At 40.8% G+C, this 20,490-nt stretch overlaps 1 protein-coding gene and 1 long non-coding RNA gene across 2 annotated transcripts in view; one reads left to right on the forward strand and one right to left on the reverse strand.

Moving 5' to 3' along the window:
• Nucleotides 1–17,503, reverse strand: part of LOC118548961 (uncharacterized) — a 142,500-nt gene extending 124,997 nt beyond the window's left edge. The window contains exon 1 of the long non-coding RNA XR_013442782.1: nt 17,399–17,503. This is a non-coding gene — a long non-coding RNA (uncharacterized LOC118548961). The remainder of the gene's footprint in view (nt 1–17,398) is intronic.
• IL6 (interleukin 6) lies at nt 72–4,813 on the forward strand. The gene is made up of 5 exons (XM_036113131.2): nt 72–150; nt 316–506; nt 1,605–1,718; nt 2,437–2,583; nt 3,999–4,813. Exons 1-5 carry the CDS (start codon nt 132–134, stop codon nt 4,164–4,166), a joined length of 639 nt encoding a protein of 212 aa, XP_035969024.2. The 5' UTR covers nt 72–131; the 3' UTR covers nt 4,167–4,813.
• Nucleotides 17,504–20,490: the final 2,987 nt, after the last annotated feature.

The raw sequence follows: 20,490 nt of genomic DNA on the forward strand, positions 1-20,490 counted from the left end.
TTTTCCCATGAGTCTCAATATTAGAGTCTCAACCCCCAATAAATATGAGACTGGGGATGTCTGAAGCTCATTCTGCCCTCGAGCCCACCAGGAACGCAAGAGAGCTCCATCTGCCCTCCAGGACCCCAGCTATGAACTCCCTCTCCGCAAGTAAGTGAAGGAAATCCCTAGCCCTGGAACCGCCTGGCAGCCGGGCCTGGCTGAGGGAGGGGTGTGTGTCCGCTGGGAGGGCTGGCCGGCGGCCAGCAGCCAGAAGCACAGCTCCCCCAGCTGTGCAGTCTGCTCACTGGCTGCTCTCCCTTGCCTCCCGCACAGGCGCCTTCAGTCCAGTCGCCTTCTCCCTGGGGCTGCTCCTGGTGATGGCTACTGCTTTCCCTACCCCGGGACCTGTGGGAGGAGAGTCCCAAGCTGATGCGACCTCAAATAGACCACCACTCACCTCTCCAGACAAAATGGAAGACTTCATTAAGTACATCCTCGGCAAAATCTCTGCACTGAGAAAGGAGGTGGGTAGGCTCAACTGAGGGTGATAAAGGGCCTGTGTGGGCATTCATCTCCTGGCCCCTGGATGTGGACAAGGGCTCCTGCACTGGGAGGTCTTTGCTGGGTTCCAGGGCAGTACAGATTTCAGGCCAAAGGGGCAGACTGTCCACTGTACTTCTCTTCTGCTGCTGGTCTCTCCTTTCCCTCCTGGAAAATATACAATGGGGCTGAAATCTATGCCCCCTGGCCCATTCCCAGCTCCAGACTTGGCAGGAACTGGGCATCACTGACTCTCAGGACTTCCTTATCTCTAACCAAAAAAATAAGGTCTATCAATCTTCTTTGTGTCTCTTGGACTTTGGAAGGATAAGCAAAGTGCCACCTGAAATAAATGTTGAGCTTCTCAGGACAATCGCAGAACTTTTAGGTTATGGAAGTTCAGTGGTTAGGGACTCCCTAGAGTCATTCCAGCATATAAGATGCATATGTGGTAGCCCACCCAAGTGGCAAAATCATAGATAGGTTAATGCAGCTCCAAAGCTTTAAACGTAAGGTAATTTGGCTGTTCAGCTGAAAGGAAAGAACACAGGAGAGAGTATTGGGAGCCCGAACCAAATCTAGTTCTGGTTCTGCTGAACCAGCTTTGTGATCTTTGGCAAATTCCCTACCATCTCTGGGCCCCCTCTCTAAAATTATGGAATTGGACTAGATCCTCATAGGTCCTTCTAGCTGGAACATTATATAGCTCAAATTATATTCACCCAATTATCATCAAAATTACTGTCACTTATCAAGTACCTACTATGTGCCACACACTTTACATAAATATTATGTCTCATCTTCACAAATAAAAACTTAGAAGGGAGGAGTTTCATTATCCCCAGTTTGAAGAGATAGGGACACAGAGACTCAGGATAGGTAACAGATGTGAAGTCATAGGTAAGCCCAGCATCGAACCCAAGTGTGCCCATCTTCACTAGACCTTACTTGCTTGGATGCTAATGCGGTGTGACTTCATTTTCTTAGAGAACTTCCTGCCATGGTAAAACATGAATCGGCCCTCTAGTGGTGTTTGTTTTAAGGGGCACTTACATGATAACAGTTCTGGTATTCCTTCCCAGATGTGTGACAAGTATAACAAGTGCGAAGACAGCAAGGAGGCCCTGGCAGAAAACAACCTACGTCTTCCAAAACTGGCAGAAAAGGACGGATGCTTCCAGTCTGGGTTCAACCAGGTACGAACACATCACATTTACTTTTAGCTACTCCTTAGTCAAAAGTTCTCCCTCTTATATGCAGTGTCTGTATACATACAGACCAGACAGAAAACAAAGAAGGGGATCAATGTAAAGAACATCACGTAAATTTCACGAGGAGGCCAACTTAAATCTTTCTAAGGCAACTTATTTTTGAATGGCGTGATTAGAGGTAGCCCTTCTGTGTTGGGATTTTCACAACTGTCAAATGTTAGAAACCCCATCAGGTTTAGCTCATTCATCCTGGATAAGGTGGTCCTTCTCCTTGGCTGCCCTTAGCAGGATCCAGGTCTGCCCTTCCTGTAGAGATCATTCTCTACACCCTTCTCCTTCCAGACCATGGGATACGCTGAACTGACTTCAGAACAGTCCATAAAAAGAGGTTTCAGTCCAGTATCGACAAGGGCAGGAGTACAGCCAGAAGGGAGAATATTAAGGGGAGAATCAGAGAAGGACCCCCTTGCCACATTCCAGCATCTATTCAGGCTTTGGGTAAAACTGATTAACTGATGTCTCTGTCTGGATAATTTAAAAAGGGGCCATCTGAGGCTGTCTGATGTCTCAAAATATAATGCTCAGAAATATTTTAAGTTCCCTGGAAGGGCAGAGGAAGAAGGTGCTGACTCCTAGCAATTTTAGCTTTTAAAATTGATTATATCTTTCTAGAAATAACCGATTTCCCCATCTTTCCTCTTAGGAGACCTGCCTGACAAGAATCACTACTGGTCTTCTGGAGTTTCAGATACACCTGAAATACATCCAGGCCAACTATGAGGGTAATAAGGAAAATGCCAACTCTGTGTACATCAGTACCAAACTCCTGCTCCAGATGCTGATGAAAAAGGTGAGCATTTCCTCATCCCCTCCCTTGGTGTGAGGAAGACAGGCTCAAAGAAAGGAACCTAGACAACTTGGGAGTCCAAAGCCCGTTCAAAAGAGAATAGCCACATGAAAAGGAAAGGATCTAACAAATAGTTCCCATTAGTTGAACCTTTTTTTTTTTTCTTTTGGCTCTCTTCTGCAAAAGACATCATTAACTGTATTTAAAACTATATTAAATGAGGTGGATTTTAACATCATCTTCTACTAGAATAGCTTAAGAAATAGGAAAAAAAAATCTGTAGAGGCAGAAGGAAGCACATCCAATCCTGCTCAGTGATCCATAATAAAAAAGAACACAGAGCACAAAAATTATTTTAATATTTCAATTACTGCCAAATGATATTCTTGCCATTGTGGTATTTTCAACTCTTTCCCCCTACTTTTTGCCAGAAGAGTTAATGCTGAGAAATGGTAAAAGGCTAGAAGAGCAGGTACCGAAGGCTTTGGTCACAAGCTAGCCATTCAAATGCCACAGAATGGAGGCTTGAAGGCACAGTGTGTGGGGGAGCTGAACAGAGCCCGATGAGAAGGTCCCTAGACAGAGAAGAAGGCACATTGGTGCTGATACTGCCACTACGTCTCTTGGCCGTCTGCCCTAAACCAGGGCTTTTCCCACTTTAAAATCACACCAAACCTCTGGGGATCTCGTCACAGTGCAGAGTCTGATCCAGCAGGTCTGGGTGAGACCTGAGAGTCACACCCCTAATAAGCTCCCAGTGATGCCAATGCTGCAGTGCTCCAGAAGCACACTTTGGAGGTGCAAGGCCTCCCACAATTACCTAGACTCATGTCAGTGGGTCTGTGGAAAGGTGTTTCCTGGTCCTCCTTACACCCCATCAGATCAGTGGGCCCTCAGTAGACGCCAGCTGGATGGGGCTATGTGCCAGGCACTGTTTAGCATAAGGGAAGACAAGATACCACGGCTGCCCTCGAGATGCTCGTGGTCTAAAAGAGAGAGCAGCAAAAAGGTGATTAGAATTCAGTTGCCGTGAAAGGCCTGCACACAGGGTGGGCTCGGGTGGGCTCGGAGGAGAGGCGCCTCACCCTACCTGGGTGAGTCAGGGCAGGCAGCTCCAAGTAGTCTCCTTCACCCCGAATTTGAATGTCTTCCCACAGCCCAGAGCATCCCTCCACTGCAAAGGATTTGTTCAGTATTTTTTTTTAAAGATTTTATTTATTTATTCATAAGAGACAGAGAGAGAGAGAGGCAGAGGGAGAAGCAGGCTCCCTGCTCAGCAGGGAGCCCGATGCGGGACTCCATCCCAGGACCGTGGGATCATGACCTGAGCCGAAGGCAGATGCTTAACCATCTGAGCCACCCAGTCACCCGATTTGTTCAATATTTAAATAGTTCTTTCTGCTTTTTTTTCCCCTCAGGTAAAGAGTCAGGATGAAGTGACCACCCCTGACCCCACCACAGACACCAGCCTGCAGGCTATCCTGAAGGCGCAGGACAAGTGGCTGAAGCACACAACAATTCACCTCATCCTGCGGAGCCTTGAGGATTTCCTGCAGTTCAGCCTGAGGGCTGTTCGCATCATGTAGCCTGGGCATCTAAGATTGCTGTAGTTCATGGGCATTTCTTTCTCTGGTCGGAAACCTGTCCGTTGGGCACATAACTTATGTTGTTCTCTGTGAAGAACTAAAAGTATGAGCGTTAGGACACTATTTTAATTATTTTTAATTTATTGATATTTAAATATGTGATGTTGAGTTAATTTATATAAGTAATAGATATTTATATTTTTTATGAAGTGCCACTTGAAATATTTTATGTATTCACCTTGAAAAAGTTAACATAAAATGCTATGCGGCTTGAATATCCTTGATGTTTCGGAGCCAGGTCATTTCTTGGAATGTGTAGGTTTACCTCAAATACATGGCTAACTTATGCATATTTTTAAAAGGAATATTTATATTGTATTTATATAATGTTTAAATTGTTTTTATACCAATAAACACCTTTCTAAAAAAAAAAAAATCAGCCAACTAAGCCTCTGTGTGTCCCATGAAATTTTTAACATAAGCTTCTGTCACCAGCACTACTACGAGCCAAAAAGAGCTGCAGTCACCCAGGGAAAGACAGAATGGAACACCTGCTGCATGGCAGGCATGTGCTGTACATGTTGTATCTACGATATTTAATCCCTGCCCTTGTACACTCTTCTATGGAGGTGGGAGAGTAAGGGATTTCCCCAAGTCACCCAGCTGGAAGGTCAGGCACAGGCCCAGATTTTAAATCCAGGTCTAAATGCCTCCAGGCCCCCTACTCTTAACCTTTAGGTCCCACTGCTTCCCAGGAAACCTTTTCAAAGATGTAGAAAATCCCAACATGTTAATACAGGGAATACATTTAGATGTGATCAAAAGCCTTTGAAATAACATAACCGCTTGTATAAGACCTAGCAATGTGCACTTCCAAACAATATCTAGAAGTTCTGCCTCCCCCCCAGGTCCCTTCAACATTACACATACCTGTCTATCATAGCACCTACCACATTGCACCACATGGCATTTCTTTCCAGCCAGCCTTCTTTTCTTCCAGAAGGCAGACTCTATTATATTCATCTTTGCATCCTGAGCCCATGGCCCAGTAAACATTTGTTAAATGAAGAAACCATATACATAGATGACCAAACATAAGACACTTCAATTTGGGGGGACATATACTGTTGGTCAATGAGTGGAGAAATTACAAATACTGTGTCTATATGCATCTTCATCTTCAAGAAAAATAGCAAGAGTTAGGAAGAAACATTCTAAGAACTAGAGGAGGCAATGAATAATCAGTATATATATATATATATATATATATAATAATCAGTATATATATATATATATACATCCATTTCCTTTCCCACCAGCAATATTCTTTGTGGTAAGAGAGGCAATCTGAGTAACCACACACAGCCCCTCTATCCCACCTCAATACCGTGCTGGGAATTTGGTAAAGATTTCCCCCTTTCAGCCCCAGCAATATGAAAGTTCTGTCTTCTAATAAAGCTTTCCTCACTCTGGTCACCATAGACTTCTTCCTCCAGGGGAGGAATTCTGCTGAGCAAGGGAAGGTCCACAGAAGCAAGAACTGAGAGGAGCCAAGCAAGAAAAGAGCCACATATTCTGATTTCTGGCAACCATGCATCACAAGCGGGTTTACCAAAGTGGGAGCCAAAAGAAACATAACAGTTGACCAATGCATCCATTCCTCAAACAAAAATGTGTTAAGCTCATATATAAGTCAGGCAATGCTGGGGATGCAGAGATGAACAAGCTAGACACAGCCCCAGCCCTCATGTAGTATGGAAGACAGACAATGAACAAAGAATGTAAAGTATGAGGAGGTTTGCAAAAGAGAAATGTGAAGTCTGCTGAGAACCTATTCAGGGGGCACCAATAGCAGGGAGACCTAAGCCTGGGGAGGGCACTCATGGAGTCTTAACTGATGGAGAGGTTTGGAATGAGATGTAAAAGATACGTAGGAGTTAGGCTAAGATGGGTGGGAAGAGCACTCCTGACAAAGGGAACAGCATGTGCCGAAGTCTGAATCAACAAAGAACTAGTTAAGATGATGAGAATTACATTATGTCCAGTGCTTAAAGAACAAGAAGGAGGGTAGTTGAGAGACTGGGGAGGGAGGCTGGGGCCAGATCATGGACAGCATCAGAAGCCATATGAGAGAAGAAGGTATTGACAGATTTTAAGTAGTAGAAGGACATATGAGATTTACATTTTAATATGATCACTCAAGTTGCAGTATGGAGAATGGATAGGAAAGGGTCTGAAAGAGGATGTTGGAGGAACATCATTAGTCCAGGGGAGAGATGACAATATCCTGAATTAGGCTGGTGGTAATGGATAGAAAAGAGAAGGTGATGACAACCATCTGCAAAAGATAGCTAGGAGCTAGTTCAGTAGGATTTGGTGATTGCTGACCAAGATTCAGGAATCAGAGGCCACCAAGGCTTTGAGAGAGGAAAGAAGTAGGGATTAGATGCAGGAGTAAAACACAAAGAATTTTGTATTTCAGAGTTTTCATTTATTCATTTATTCAAATGTTCTCTAAGTATCTGTGATGTGCCAGATTCTCTGCTGGGCCCTGGGGATATAATGATGAATAAAACAGAGTAGGTCTCTGTTCTCAAGGAGCTTACAGTCTAGAGAAAACAATTCAAAGAAATAACTGCTGTATGCTAAGTGTGTGTGCTATTGTTATGAGATGAATTGTGTCCCCTAAAAAGATTTATTGAGGTCTTAACCCCCAGTACCTGCAAATGTGAGCTTACTTGGAAATAAGATCTTTGCAGATGTAATCAAGATAAGATGAGGTCATTAGGGTGGGCCTTATAAGAAGAGAAGAGACACACAGGGGAGAAGTCCATGCATTAAGGAAGCATATATTGGAGAGATGAATCTGTAAACCAAGGATTGCCGAAAAGACAAGGATCTCTCCTAAAGCCTTCAGAAAGAGCATGGCCCTGCTCAGACCTGGATTTTAGACATCTGGCCTCCAGAACGGTGAAAGAATAAATTCCTGTTGTTTCAAGCCATCCAGTTTGTGATAATTTGTTATAAAAGCCCTGGGAAACTAACACAGCTACCAGGGGCAGCACACAGTCAATAGGAGAGCTGAAAAGTAGAGGGTTCAGGAAAGGCTTCCCAGAAGAAGCTTTATTCACCAACGTAAAGCAAATATATGGCAGCCTTGGGCCAGCCCAGCTCTGAAGCATGCAGGGAGGTTCATGTTCACTGTTGGGGGAAAATGGACAATGCGAGGTTGAAAATACAAGAAGATTCAGAGAAGTGATGAAGGAGAAACCCAAGGTAAGAGTTCAAAGCAAGAAGTGATAGGCAACAATCCGTAAGAGAGAGAGCCGATAGGAAGGCAGTGGTCCAGATTCCACTTCTAATAAAACTTCCAAGTTTCTGGTGGGTTAAGAATGGAAAGGAAGTCATCACTTCCACAACCAAGCCTCATGCTCTAAGAATAGACTAATATTAATAATGATAATAGAAGTGTCATTGAGCACTTACTGTGTGCCACGCATGGTTCAATGTATGTATTACTTCAGAGACATACGTATTAACCAAAGGAGCATGGAGTCTAAGCAACTTGTGTAAAGTCACAAAGCGTGTAAATTCCAGACTTTCCGTTATCCTTTCAAATCTATTTTCAAATCTATTCTCCACTTCTTTAGAGTAATAGAGTTTGAATTGGACCTGTGGCTCCCCATCGAGAGGCTACAGTTCCTATTCCCCTTTGCAGGTAGGTGTGACTATGCTGGGAAAGCACATGGCTCATTAGAAAAGCCTGCTTGTAAGCTTAGCCTTTGGCTGGCATCTGGAAACTTGACTGGTAAACACTTTCCTACATCAATCTAAAACTTTCCCTAATGGTAAGAGTGCCTAAACTATACAAACCATATGGCTTATACTAACCACCTGCTTTCCTTCTGAGAATATGAAATTTTAATATGTGCAAAGCAGAGGATATCCCAATAAAAACTATTGGCACTGAGTTGTTAATGAGTTTCCCTGGTAGACATGTGTTGTCACAACTCATTGCTGGAGAAATTAAGCACATCCTGAGTGACTCCCCTGGAGTGACTCTTGGAAGTTTGTGCCTGATTTCCTCCAAAATTCACCCCATGTGTCTCTTCCCTTTGCTGAGTTTGCATTGCATCCTTTTGCTGTAATAAATCACAGCCATGAGTCTGAGTCCTGTGACTCATTCACACTGAGTCCTGTGAGCCCTTCCTAGTAAATCACTGAACCCGAGGGTGGTACTGGGAAACCCCGACAGAGTGGCTAAGTTTTCATCAAAGAAACGTGAGTAGAATTGATGTTGTAATTTTACTTTCACTTGCCAAAAAAGATATTACTTGCCCTCCATTTCTAGTGTTTCACCTTTCTGTGGATTAGAAACAAATGTTGTAGTGAATCAGCTTCAATATTGCTGAACAGAGTAATATCCATAGCTGTAATGTCCAATGTGGTAGACAGTAACCACCAGTGTGCATTTAATTTTAATTTTAAATTCACTAAAATTATATAAAATTAAAAATTAAGGCCTCCAACTTCACACATGCTAATGGCTATGATATTGGACAGTGCAAATAAATTTCCATCACTACAGACATTTCTACTGGACAGTCCTGCCTTAGAGGGTTAGTGCAGCAAAGAGATGAATGGAACCTTGGTCACTAAACGACCTCATGGAGCTGAATAGACTCACCTACCTGGACCAACCAACAATTACTGGACTTTTAGATGATAAGGAAACATACATCTATTTTAAGCAACTATATTTTAGGATATCCTGTTACAGCAGCTTACCCTAGACTCTAACATAGCTCCTGATTTATTCTTAACCAAGGATGAAAAACATGCATGAAGCAAAGTAACTGTGCAGGACAGGAGCAGATTCAGAATATCTAAGTAGCATGGTACCCAGGTCCAGTTGGTAACATTGACCATATGGGATAGAGTCTGAATCCCAAAAACTCAATTCTTGCTCTATCATTGCCCTTTTGTATTATCATTCAGGAAGAACTTAGACAATCTATGTATTTCCTTCTAATGTAAGCATTTAGTGCTATAAATTTCCCTGTCACTACTGCTTTAACTTTGTCCCACAACGTTTCATATGCTGTATTTCCATTTTCATTCAGTTCAGTGTATTTTTTTTTTTTTCTCTCGAGACTTCTTAGACCCATGGATTATTCAAAAGTGTGTTGTTTAGTTTCCCAGTGTTTGGAGATTTTTAAATCATCTTTGTGATACCCATTTCTAATTTGGTTACACTGTGGTCAGAGAACATACTTTATATGATTTCAATTCTTTAAAATTTGTTGAGGTTTGTTTTATGGCCCAGGATATGGTCTATCTTGGCATATGTTCCATAGGTTCTTGAAAGGAATACATATTCTGTTGCTGTTAGGTTAAGTGTTTTATATGTCAATTAGCACCCATCAGTTGAGATCTTCTATATCTTTGATGATTTTTCTCTCTAGTTGTTCTATTGACTGTTGAAAGGAGTATTGATGTTGCCAACTAGAATTGTGAATTTGTCTATTTTTCCTTTTAGTTCTCTTAGTTTTTGCTTCATATATTTCACAGTTCTGTGATACAGTGAACACACAGTTGGGATTACTAGGTTTTCCTGGTAGCTTGACCCTTTTATCATTATGTAATAACTCTCTGTCTTTGGTAATTTTCTTTGCTCTAAGTCTACTTTATCTGATATTAATACACCTACTTCTGCTCTCTTTTGCTTAAGATCTGCATGGTATGTATTTTTCCACCTTTTACTTTTAACTCACATATATCATTTGAACTATTTGAAGTGAGTTTCTTGTACAACACATAGTTGGGTCACATTTTTAAATATACAGTACGAATCTCTGTCTTTAATTGGTATGTTTAAATAGTTTATATTGAATGTAGTTGTTGATATGTTAAGCCTCAAATCTGCCATTTTTTTTCTTTGTGTTTGATCTCTATTTTCTTTTTCCTGCCTTCCAGTAGGTTACTTCACATTTTTAGAATTCCATTTTTATTTACCTGTAGTGTTTTGAGTGTATCTCTTTGTAGAGCTCTTCTAGTGTTTCTTCTAGGCATTCATTACATTATTTATATGTAATTGATCAGAGTCACTGGTGTCAACATTTTACCAGTTTGAGTGAAACATAGAAACTTTATTTCTCTTTATACCCCTTTACTCACCCTAATTTATAATTGCCTTAATTATTTCCTCTCCATATATTGAGAACCACATTAGACAGTTAACATTTTTGCTTCAGTAATTCAATGTAATTTAAAAAACTCTAGAGGAAAAAAAAAAAAAAAAAAAACTCTAGAGGTATAAAGTCTTAAAAAAAAAAAAACTCTAGAAGGAAAATCTATTGTATTTAATCATTTCTTTTTTTTTCTTTTGCTTTTCCCACATTCTTTCTTCCTTTTTGATGATGTAAGATTCCTTCTTTTACCACTTCTGTTTTGTTTTTTGTTTAGCCATTCTTTTAGGGTACATATACCGGCAACAAATTTTCTTAGCTTTTCATCATCTGAGAATGTCTTCATTTCCCCTTCATTCCTAAAGGATATTTTCACTGCATATAACAGTTTTTTTCTTTCAGCACCTGAAAAATGTCTGTCACTCCCTTCCAGTGTTTTATGGTTTCTGATGAAAAATCTGCTTGTCATTTAAATCGTTGTTTGTTTTTTTCCTGTAGGCAATGGTAATGTGTCATTTCTTTCTGGCTGCTTTCAAGAATGTTTCTTTGTCTTTAATTTTCAGGTGGGAAAAGAAGTCTAAGTCCTTCATTTGTCCTTGATTGACACCAAGGGTGGAGGTGCCCTTTTTTTATTATTATTATATTATGTTAATCACCATATATTACATCATTAGTTTTTGATGCACTGTTCCATGATTCATTGTTTGTGTATAACACCCAGTGCTCCATTCAGTACGTGCCCTCTTTAATACCCATCACCAGGCTAACCCATCCCCCCACTCCACCCACTCTAGAACCCTCAGTTTGTTTCTCAGAGTCCATAGTCTCTCATGGTTCATCTCCCCCTCCGATTTCCACCTCCCTTCATTTTTCCCTTCCTGCTATCTTTTTTTTTTTTTTAACATATAATGTATTATTTGTTTCAGAGGTACAGGTCTGTGATTCAACGGTCTTACACAATTCACAGCGCTCACCATAGCACATACCCTCCCCAATGTCTATCACCCAGCCACCCCATCCCTCCCACCCCCCACCACTCCAGCAACCCTCAGTTTGTTTCCTGAGATTAAGAATTCCTCATATCAGTGAGGTCATATGATACATGTCTTTCTCTGATTGACTTATTTCGCTCAGCATAATACCCTCCAGTTCCATCCATGTTGTTGCAAATGGCAAGATTTCATTCCTTTCGAAGGCTGCATAATATTCCATTGTATATATATACCACCTCTTCTTTATCCATTCATCTGTCAATGGACATCTTGGCTCTTTCCATAGTTTGGCTATTGTGGACATTGCTGCTATAAACATTGGGGTGCACATACCCCTTCGGATGCCTATGTTTGTATCTTTGGGGTAAATACCCAGTAGTACAATTGCTGGGTCGTACTGTAGCTCTATTTTCAACTTTTTGAGGAACCTCCATACTGTTTTCCAGAGTGGCTGCACCAACTTGCATTCCCACCAACAGTGTAGGAGGGTTCCCCTTTCTCCGCATCCCTGCCAACATCTGTCGTTTCCTGACTTGTTAAATTTAGCCATTCTGACTAGTGTGAGGTAGTATCTCACTGAGGTTTTGATTTGGATTTCCCTGATGCCGAGCGATGTTAAGCACTTATTCATGTGTCTGTTGGCCATTTGGATGTCTTCTTTGGAAAAATGTCTGTTCGTGTCTTATGCCCATTTCTTGATTGGATCATTTGTTCTTTGGGTGTTGAGTTTAAGAAGTTCTTTATAGATTTTGGATACTAGCCCTTTATCTGATCTGTCATTTGCAAATATCTTCTCCCATTCTGTTGGTTGTCTTTTGGTTTTGTTGACTGTTTCTTTTGCTGTGCAAAAGCTTTTTATCTTGATGAAGTCCCAATAGTTCATTTTTGCCCTTGCTTCCCTTGCCTTTGGCGATGTTTCTAGGAAGAAGTTGCTGCGGCTGAGGTCGAAGAGGTTACTGCCTGTGTTCTCCTTTAGGATTTTGATGGACTCCTGTCTCACATTTAGGTCTTTCAACCATTTTGAGTTTATTTTTGTGTGAGGTGTAAGGAAATGGTCCAGTTTCATTCTTCTGCATGTGACTGTCCAATTTTCCCAACACCATTTGTTGAAGAGACGGTCTTTTTTCCATTGGACATTCTTTCCTGCTTTGTCGAAGATTAGTTGACCGTAGAGTTGAGGGTCCATTTCTGGGCTCTCTATTCTGTTCCATTGATCTATGTGTCTGTTTTTGTGCCAGTACCATACTGTCTTGATGATTACAGCTTTGTAATAGAGCTTGAAGTCCGGAATTGTGATGCCACCAGCTTTGCTTTTCTTTTTCAACATTCCTCTGGCTATTCTGGCTTTCCATACAAATTTTAGGATTATTTGTTCCATTTATTCCATTTCCTTGAAAAAAGTGGATGGTATTTTGATAGGGATTGCATTAAATGTGTAGAATGCTCTAGGTAGCATTGACATCTTCATAATATTTGTTCTTCCAGTCCATGAGCATGGAACGTTTTTCCATTTCTTTGTGTCTTCCTCAATTTCTTTCATGAGTATTTTATAGTTTTCTGAGTACAGATTCTTTGCCTCTTTGCTTAGATTTATTCCTAGGTATCTTATGGTTTTGGGTGCAATTGTAAATGGGATCGACTCCTTAATTTCTCTTTCTTCTGTCTTATTGTTGGTGTATAGGAATGCCACTGATTTCTGTGCATTGATTTTATATCCTGCCATTTTACTGAATTCCTGTACGAGTTCTAGCAGTTTTGGGGTGCAGCCTTTTGGGTTTTCCACAAAAAGTATCATATCCTCTGCAAAGAGTGAGAGTTGGACTTCTTCTTTGCCAATTTGGATGCCTTTGATTTCTGTTCGTTGTCTGATTGCTGTGGCTAGGACTTCTAATACTATGTTGAATAGAAGTGGTGATAGTGGACATCCCTGCCATGTTCCTGACCTTAGGGGGAAAGCTCTCAGTTTTTCCCCATTGAGAATGATATTTGCTGTGGGTTTTTCACAGATGGCTTTTATAATATTGAGGTATGTACCCTCTATCCCTATACTCTGAAGAGTTTTGATCAAGAAAGGATGCTGTACTTTGTCAAATGCTTTTTCTGCATCTATTGAGAGGATCATATGGTTCTTGTTCTTTCTTTGATTAATGTATTGTATCACATTGATTGATTTGCAGATGTTGAACCAAACTTGCAGCCCAGGGATAAATCCCACTTGGTCGTGGTGAATAATCCTTTTAATGTACTGTTGGATCCTTTTGGCTAGTATTTTGGTGAGAATTTTTGCATCCATGTTCATCAAGGATATTGGTCTGTAATTCTCCTTTTTGATGGGGTCTTTGTCTGGTTTGGGGATCAAGGTAATGGTGGCCTCATAAAACGAGTTTGGAAGTTTTCCTTCTATTTCTATTTTTTGGAACAGTTTCAGAAGGATAGGTATTAATTCTTCTTTAAATGTTTGGTAGAATTCCCCTGGGAAGCCATCTGGCCCTGGGCTTTTGTTTGTTGGGAGATTTTTGATGACTGCTTCAATTTCCTTAGTGGTTATAGGTCTGTTAAGGTTTTCTATTTCTTCCTGGTTCAGTTTTGGTAGTTGATACATCTCTAGGAATGCATCCATTTCTTCCAGGTTATCTAATTTGCTGGCATATAGTTGCTCATAATATGTTCTTATAATTGTTTGTATTTCTTTGGTGTTGGTTGTGATCTCTCCTCTTTCATTCACGATTTTATTTATTTGTGTCACTTCCCTTTTCTTTTTGATAAGTTCGGCCAGGGGTTTATCAATCTTGTTAATTCTTTCAAAGAACCAGCTCCTAGTTTCGTTGATCTGTTCTACTGTTCTTTTAGTTTCTATTTCATTGATTTCTGCTCTGATCTTTATTATTTCTCTTCTCCTGCTGGGTTTAGGCTTTATTTGCTGTTCTTTCTCCAGCTGCTTTAGGTGTAGCGTTAGGTTGTGTATTTGAGACCTTTCTTGTTTCTTGAGAAAGGCTTGTATTGCTATATACTTTCCTCTTAGGACTGCCTTTGCTGCATCCAAAGATTTTGAACAGTTGTGTTTTCATTTTCATTTGTTTCCATGAATTTTTTAAATTCTTCTTTAATTTTCTGGTTGACCCATTCATTCTTTAGTAGGATGCTCTTTAGCCTCCATGTATTTGAGGTCTTTCCGACTTTCCTCTTGTGATTGAGTTCTAGTTTCAAAGCACTGTAGTCTGAAAATATGCAGGGTATGATCCTAATCTTTTGGTACTGGTTGAGACCTGATTTGTGGCCAAGGATGTGATCTATTCTGGAGAATGTTCCATGGGCACTAGAGAAGAATGTGTATTCTGTTGCTTTGGGATGGAATGTTCTGAATATATCTGAGAAGTCCATTTGGTCCACTGTGTCATTTAAAGTCTTTATTTCCTTGTTGACCTTTTGCTTAGATGATCTGTCCATTTCAGTGAGGGGGGTGTTAAAGTCCCCCACTATTATTGTATTGTTGTCGATGTGTTTCTTTGCTTTTGTTAATTGCCTTTTATAATTGGCTGCTCCCATGTTAGGGGCATAGATATTTACAATTGTTAGATCTTCTTGTTGGATAGACCCTTTAAGTAGGATATAGTGTCCTTCCTCATCTCTTATTATAGTCTTTGGTTTAAAATCTAATTTGTCTGGTATAAGGATTGCCACCCTGGCTTTCTTTTGGTGTCCATTAGCATGGTAAATCATTTTCCACGCCCTCACTTTCAATCTGGGGGTGTCCTTGGGTCTAAAATGAGTCTCTTGCAGACAGCATATCTATGGGTCTTGTTTTTTTATCCAATCTGATAGTCTGTGTCTTTTGATTGGGGCATTTAGCCCATTTACATTCAGGGTAACTATTGAAAGATATGAATTTAGTGCCATTGTATTGCCTATAAGGTGACTGTTACTGTATATTGTCTCTGTTCCTTTCTGGCCTATGTTACTTCTAGGCTCTCTCTTTGCTCTGAGGACCCCTTTCAATATTTTTTGTAGGGCTGGTTTCATGTTTGCAAATTCCTTTAGTTTTTGTTTGTCCTGGAAGCTTTTTAATCTCTCCTTCTATTTTCAATGACAGCCTAGCTGGATATAGTATTCTTGGCTGCATATTTTTCTCATTTAGTGCTCTGAATATATCATGCCAGTCCTTTCTGGCCTGCCAGGTCTCTGTGGATAGGTCTGTTGCCAATCTAATGTTTCTACCATTGTAGGTTACAGATCTCTTCTCCCGAGCTGCTTTCAGGGTTTTCTCTTTGTCTCTGAGACTCGTAAGTTTTACTATTAGATGTCGGGGTGTTGACCTGTTTTTATTGATTTTGAGAGGGGTTCTCTGTGCCTCTTGGATTTTGATGCCTGTTTCCTTCCCCAAATTAGGGAAGTTCTCTGCTATAATTTGCTCCAATATACCTTCTGCCCCTCTCTCTCTTTCTTCTTCTTCTGGGATCCCAATTATTCTAATATTGTTTCATCTTATGGTATTGCTTCTCTCTCGAATTCTGCCCTCGTGATCCAGTAGTTGTTTATCTCTCTTTCCCTCAGCTTCTTTATTTTCCATCATTTGGTCTTCTATATCACTAATTCTGTCTTCTGCCTCATTTATCCTAGCAGTTAGAGCCTCCATTTTGGATTGCACCTCATTAATAGCCTTTTTGATTTTGACTTGGTTAGATTTTAGTTCTTTCATTTCTCCAGAAAGGGTTTCTCTAATACCTTCCGTGGTTTTTTCAAGCCCAGCTAGTATCTTTAAAATCGTCATTCTGAACTCTAGTTCCGACATCTTACTAATGTCCGTATTGATTAGGTCCCTGGCAGTTGGTACTGCCTCTTGTTCTTTTTGTTGAGGTGATTTTTTCCGTCTTGTCATTTTGTCCAGAGAAGAATAGATGAATGAGAGAACAAAATGCTAACAGGGTAACAACAACCCCAGAAAAATATACACTAAACAAATCAGAAGAGACCTTCCAGAAAGTGGTTGCTTTTCTGTTCAGAGAGTTGCTGCTATTCTATTCTTCGATCTCTTGTTGAGTTCGTAAGTGTTCAGAATGGTTTGATCCCTAGCTGAATTCCTGGGACCAGACAAAATTTAGGTCTCCTACTCCTCCACCATCTTACTCCTCCCTCTGGAGGTGCCCTTTGTTACTACTAGGCAGGGATGGGAGTTCAGCCTTCCCACTAGGCCTTCACTTATGCCACAGTGGCTGAAGAGGGGTACCTCACTACTACTGCCCATTTTGATACCACCAACATGGTGAGGGGAGGAGGTGGCCTCATTACCACTGAGGGTTGGGAAAAGTTCTGACTCTCCATTAAGCCCCTCTTACATCATGCTAACGGGGCAGAGAAGGGCCAGCTCCTTATCATCGGTGGGAGAAGAAGTCCAGGCTCTGCATGTGACCCACTGACACAGGAAGGGCTGGGGGGGCATGAGTGGGGTGGCGTGTTCATTACTGCCTAGCAGGGATGGAGGTCCCAGATTCCTACTTAGCCTTCTCTGACACCCTCCCTGTGGGGGTGCTGGGGTGCCTCATTACAGTCTCATGAGGGTGGAAGCCTAGGCTCCTCACTTGCTCTCAGCTAGAAAAGGTGTAGTGAGACCATAGGTATTTCTGTGGAACTTGACTGGAGTCTAGTGGCCATTATCTAAAAGTTTTCTGCCTTATGAGACTGTCCCTTCCCTAGTCCTTTGGCTAGAAAGATCAAACCTTTCTCAAGACATTTTTTTGGGGGGGCGCCTGGGTGGCCCAGTCATTAAGCATCTGCCTTCAGCTCAGGTCATGATCCTGGGGTCCTGGGATCCAGCCCCACATCGGGCTCCCTGCTCGGCAAGAAAGCCTGCTTCTCCCTCTCCCAATCCCCCTGCTTGTGTTCCCTCTCTGCTGTGTCTCTCTCTGTCAAATAAATAAATACATAAAATCTTTAAAAAAAAAAAAGTTGTTGTTTTTTTTTTTAAATCTGTACCCACTGGCATTTTCTGAGTTGCCGTTTTCTTCAGTATTGAGTCTGAAATATATGAGGCAGAAAGAAAACCCAAGGAACTCACCATCATGTCATTCTTCAGGTCCTAAGGTCCCTAGGCGATCTGCCTCTTCTCTCTACAGAGTCTTCTTATATTTGTTTTATACATAATATCCAGGGTTTTAGTTATACCTAGTGGGAGGAACAGGGGACAGTATGTCTATTCCATCTTCCTGGAGGCAGAATAGGTATAGTAATATCAGGTACTCCCAGTTCTTAACTCAAAAACAAATTTCCAAGACCATGTTTTCATCATGCAGAGTCCATGCTAGTGAGCCATCTCTCACTGATGAAGAAAGCCTTCTATTTCTACACAGGGACACACAGAAATAATATTAATAAAGAAAAAAAATACGAACCTAAAATTAAAAATCTATAATGCACAATAGGTATTAATCATATATTACAAGTTCCAATATAATTATTGTGGATAATATTTCATATATTAAGCTGGTGTTCTTTTCATTTATAGTAATTCTTTTTGTCCCATGACCTTTCGCCAACTCAAACTGAAGATTAAGGCATCTACTACTTCCAAAGAGAAGAGATGTGTAGAAAAGCAGATCAATTTTTTTCAGTTGTAATAGCCTGATCTTTTGAGGATATGGCAAACAAGGATGCATTACCAAATGGAATGGAGAAAATGCATGATTATATAAAATCCAGTTTTTCCTACCTAGAGGAGAAACAGACTCCCTTAGCTGTGGAAGATAGGAAGTCATAAGATGGAGAAATAAGAGAGTTACTTGTTAATAAATATCTCTGACAAGGGCATCCAAATATTGTATGTGTATCTGAAGGTTACAAATAAGAATAGCCTGCAGAGGCCTTGGGACAGGACAGAGCAGAGATAAGGATAATGTAGTGTCTGATGAATGAAGACTCAATTTATATTCAATACATTGGGAACAGAGGACAACCACCTGAGGGCAGATGGCTTGTCCACACGCCCATCTTACCCAGTAGGAAGTCTTAGCACTCTTGGGACTGACTTTCAATCCTTAAGGTATACAGGCAGTAGGGGAAGCAAGGGCCTGAATTGACTGAAGAAACCTTGATTTGACCTTAGTAAACTTCTATAAAATGAGGGCTTGACATAGAACTTATGTTCAGCTAAAAAAAAAAAATAAAAAGACAGGGCTTACATACCTGTGTTAAGAGCCTAAGATTCATGCCCACTACAGAATAATGAAATAATAAAGAAATGTTGGCAGATTACCAGAAATATTCAAGCAAGAGAGTTTGGTTTTCTAGTAGAGTTGGTAGACGAAGTACATTTTAATAAATAAATTAATGAAAATTTTGTTTAGTATATCCACAAATGTTTCAATTGTTAATGAAGCTCTATCCCAGTGTAATAATAATTAACTACAAAATGCCATAAAGACTAAGAGGTAGTTCTGACATCGTGACAAATCAGGTTTTAGAAATCTCCATCCTTTGAAAAAGAACCCCAAAGAAAAATGAAAATTAAGAGTTTTGTAGGAAGAGTCAAATACTATGTTTAGAAAAAAAGCAGTAATTACTGTCAAGGGCCCAACACATGATTCGCTTTATGCTTAAAGGCATTGATTAAATTTAATTAGGTAGTAGTTGAACCACTGCAGATAAAGAGGTTACAGGAATTTTATATTTCTCTGTGAAATGCTACAGACCAAAAAAAAGGAACTACAGACATACCTTGTTTTATTGCACTTCACAGACATTGCATTTTTTACAAATTGAAGATTCGTGGCAACCCTGCACTGAGCAGATCTATTGGCACTATTTTTCTAACAGCATTTGCTCACTTCGTGTCTCTGTGTCCTAGCGACCAATGTTGTGTGTCCTGACTGCTCCACTGATGAGCGGTTCCCCTGTCTCTCCCCCTCTCCTCAAGCCTCCCTATTCCCTGAGATACAACAATATTGAAATTAGGACAATTAATAACCCTATAATGGTCTCTTAAGTGTTCAAGTGAAAGGAAATGTTGCATGTCTCTCATGTTACATCAAAGCTAGAAATGATTATGCTTAGTGAGGAAGGCATGTCGAAAGCCAAGATAAGCTAAATCTAAGACTCTTGTGTCAAACTGGTAGCCAAGTTGTGAATACAAAGGAAAAGTTCTTGAAGGAAATTAAAAGTGCTACCGCAGTGAACACACAAGTGATAAGAAAGTAAAACAGCCTTGTTGCCAGTATGGAGAAAGTTTTTAATGGTCTAGATGGAAGCTACAACATTCCCTCAAACCAAAGCCTAATCAAGAGCAAGGCTCTAACTCTCTTCAATTCTATGAAGGGTGAGAGAGGTGTGTATGCTGCAGAAGGTAAGTGTGAAGCTAGCAGAGGTTGGTTCATGAGGTTTAAGGAGAGAGGCCATCTCCATAACATAAAAGTGCAAGGTGAAGCAGCAAGTGCTGATGTGGAAGTTGCAGCAAGTTATCTAGAAGATCTGCCTAAGTTCATCAGTGAAGGTGGCTACCCTAAACAACAGATTTTCTTTCTTTCTTTTTTATTTTTTTAAGATTTTATTTATTTACTTGACAGAGAGAGAGAGAAAGCACACAAGCAGGGGGAGAGGCAAAGGGAGAGGGAGAAGTAGGCTCCCCGCTGAGCAGGGAGCCTGATATGGGGCTTGATCCCAGGACCCCGAGATCATGACCTGAGCCGAAGGCAGACGCTTAACTGACTGAGCCACCCAGGTGCCCCAACAGATTTTCAACACAGATGAAACAGCCTTATATTGGGAGAAGATGCCTTTTAGGACTTTCACAGCTGGAGAGGAGAAATCAATGCCTGGTCTCAAAGCTTCAAAGGACAGGCTGACCCTCGTGTTAGGGGCCAATGCACCTGGTGACTTTAAGCTGAAGCCAATGCTCATTCCAAAAATCCTAGGGCCATTAAGAATTATGCTAAATACTCTGCCTGAGTTCTAAAAATGGTATAACAAACTCTGACTGACAGCACATCTGTCTATAACATAGCTTACTAAATATTTTAAGCCACTGTTGAGACCTACTCCTCAAGAAAACACATTCCTTTCAAAATATGACTGCTCATGGGGCTCCCGGCTAGGTCAGTCGGTTGAGCAACCAACTCTTGATTTGGGCTCAGGTCATGATCGGGGTCATGAGATCTG

This window comes from Halichoerus grypus, chromosome 12 (genome assembly GCF_964656455.1).
Source record: "Halichoerus grypus chromosome 12, mHalGry1.hap1.1, whole genome shotgun sequence".
NCBI lineage: Eukaryota > Metazoa > Chordata > Mammalia > Carnivora > Phocidae > Halichoerus > Halichoerus grypus.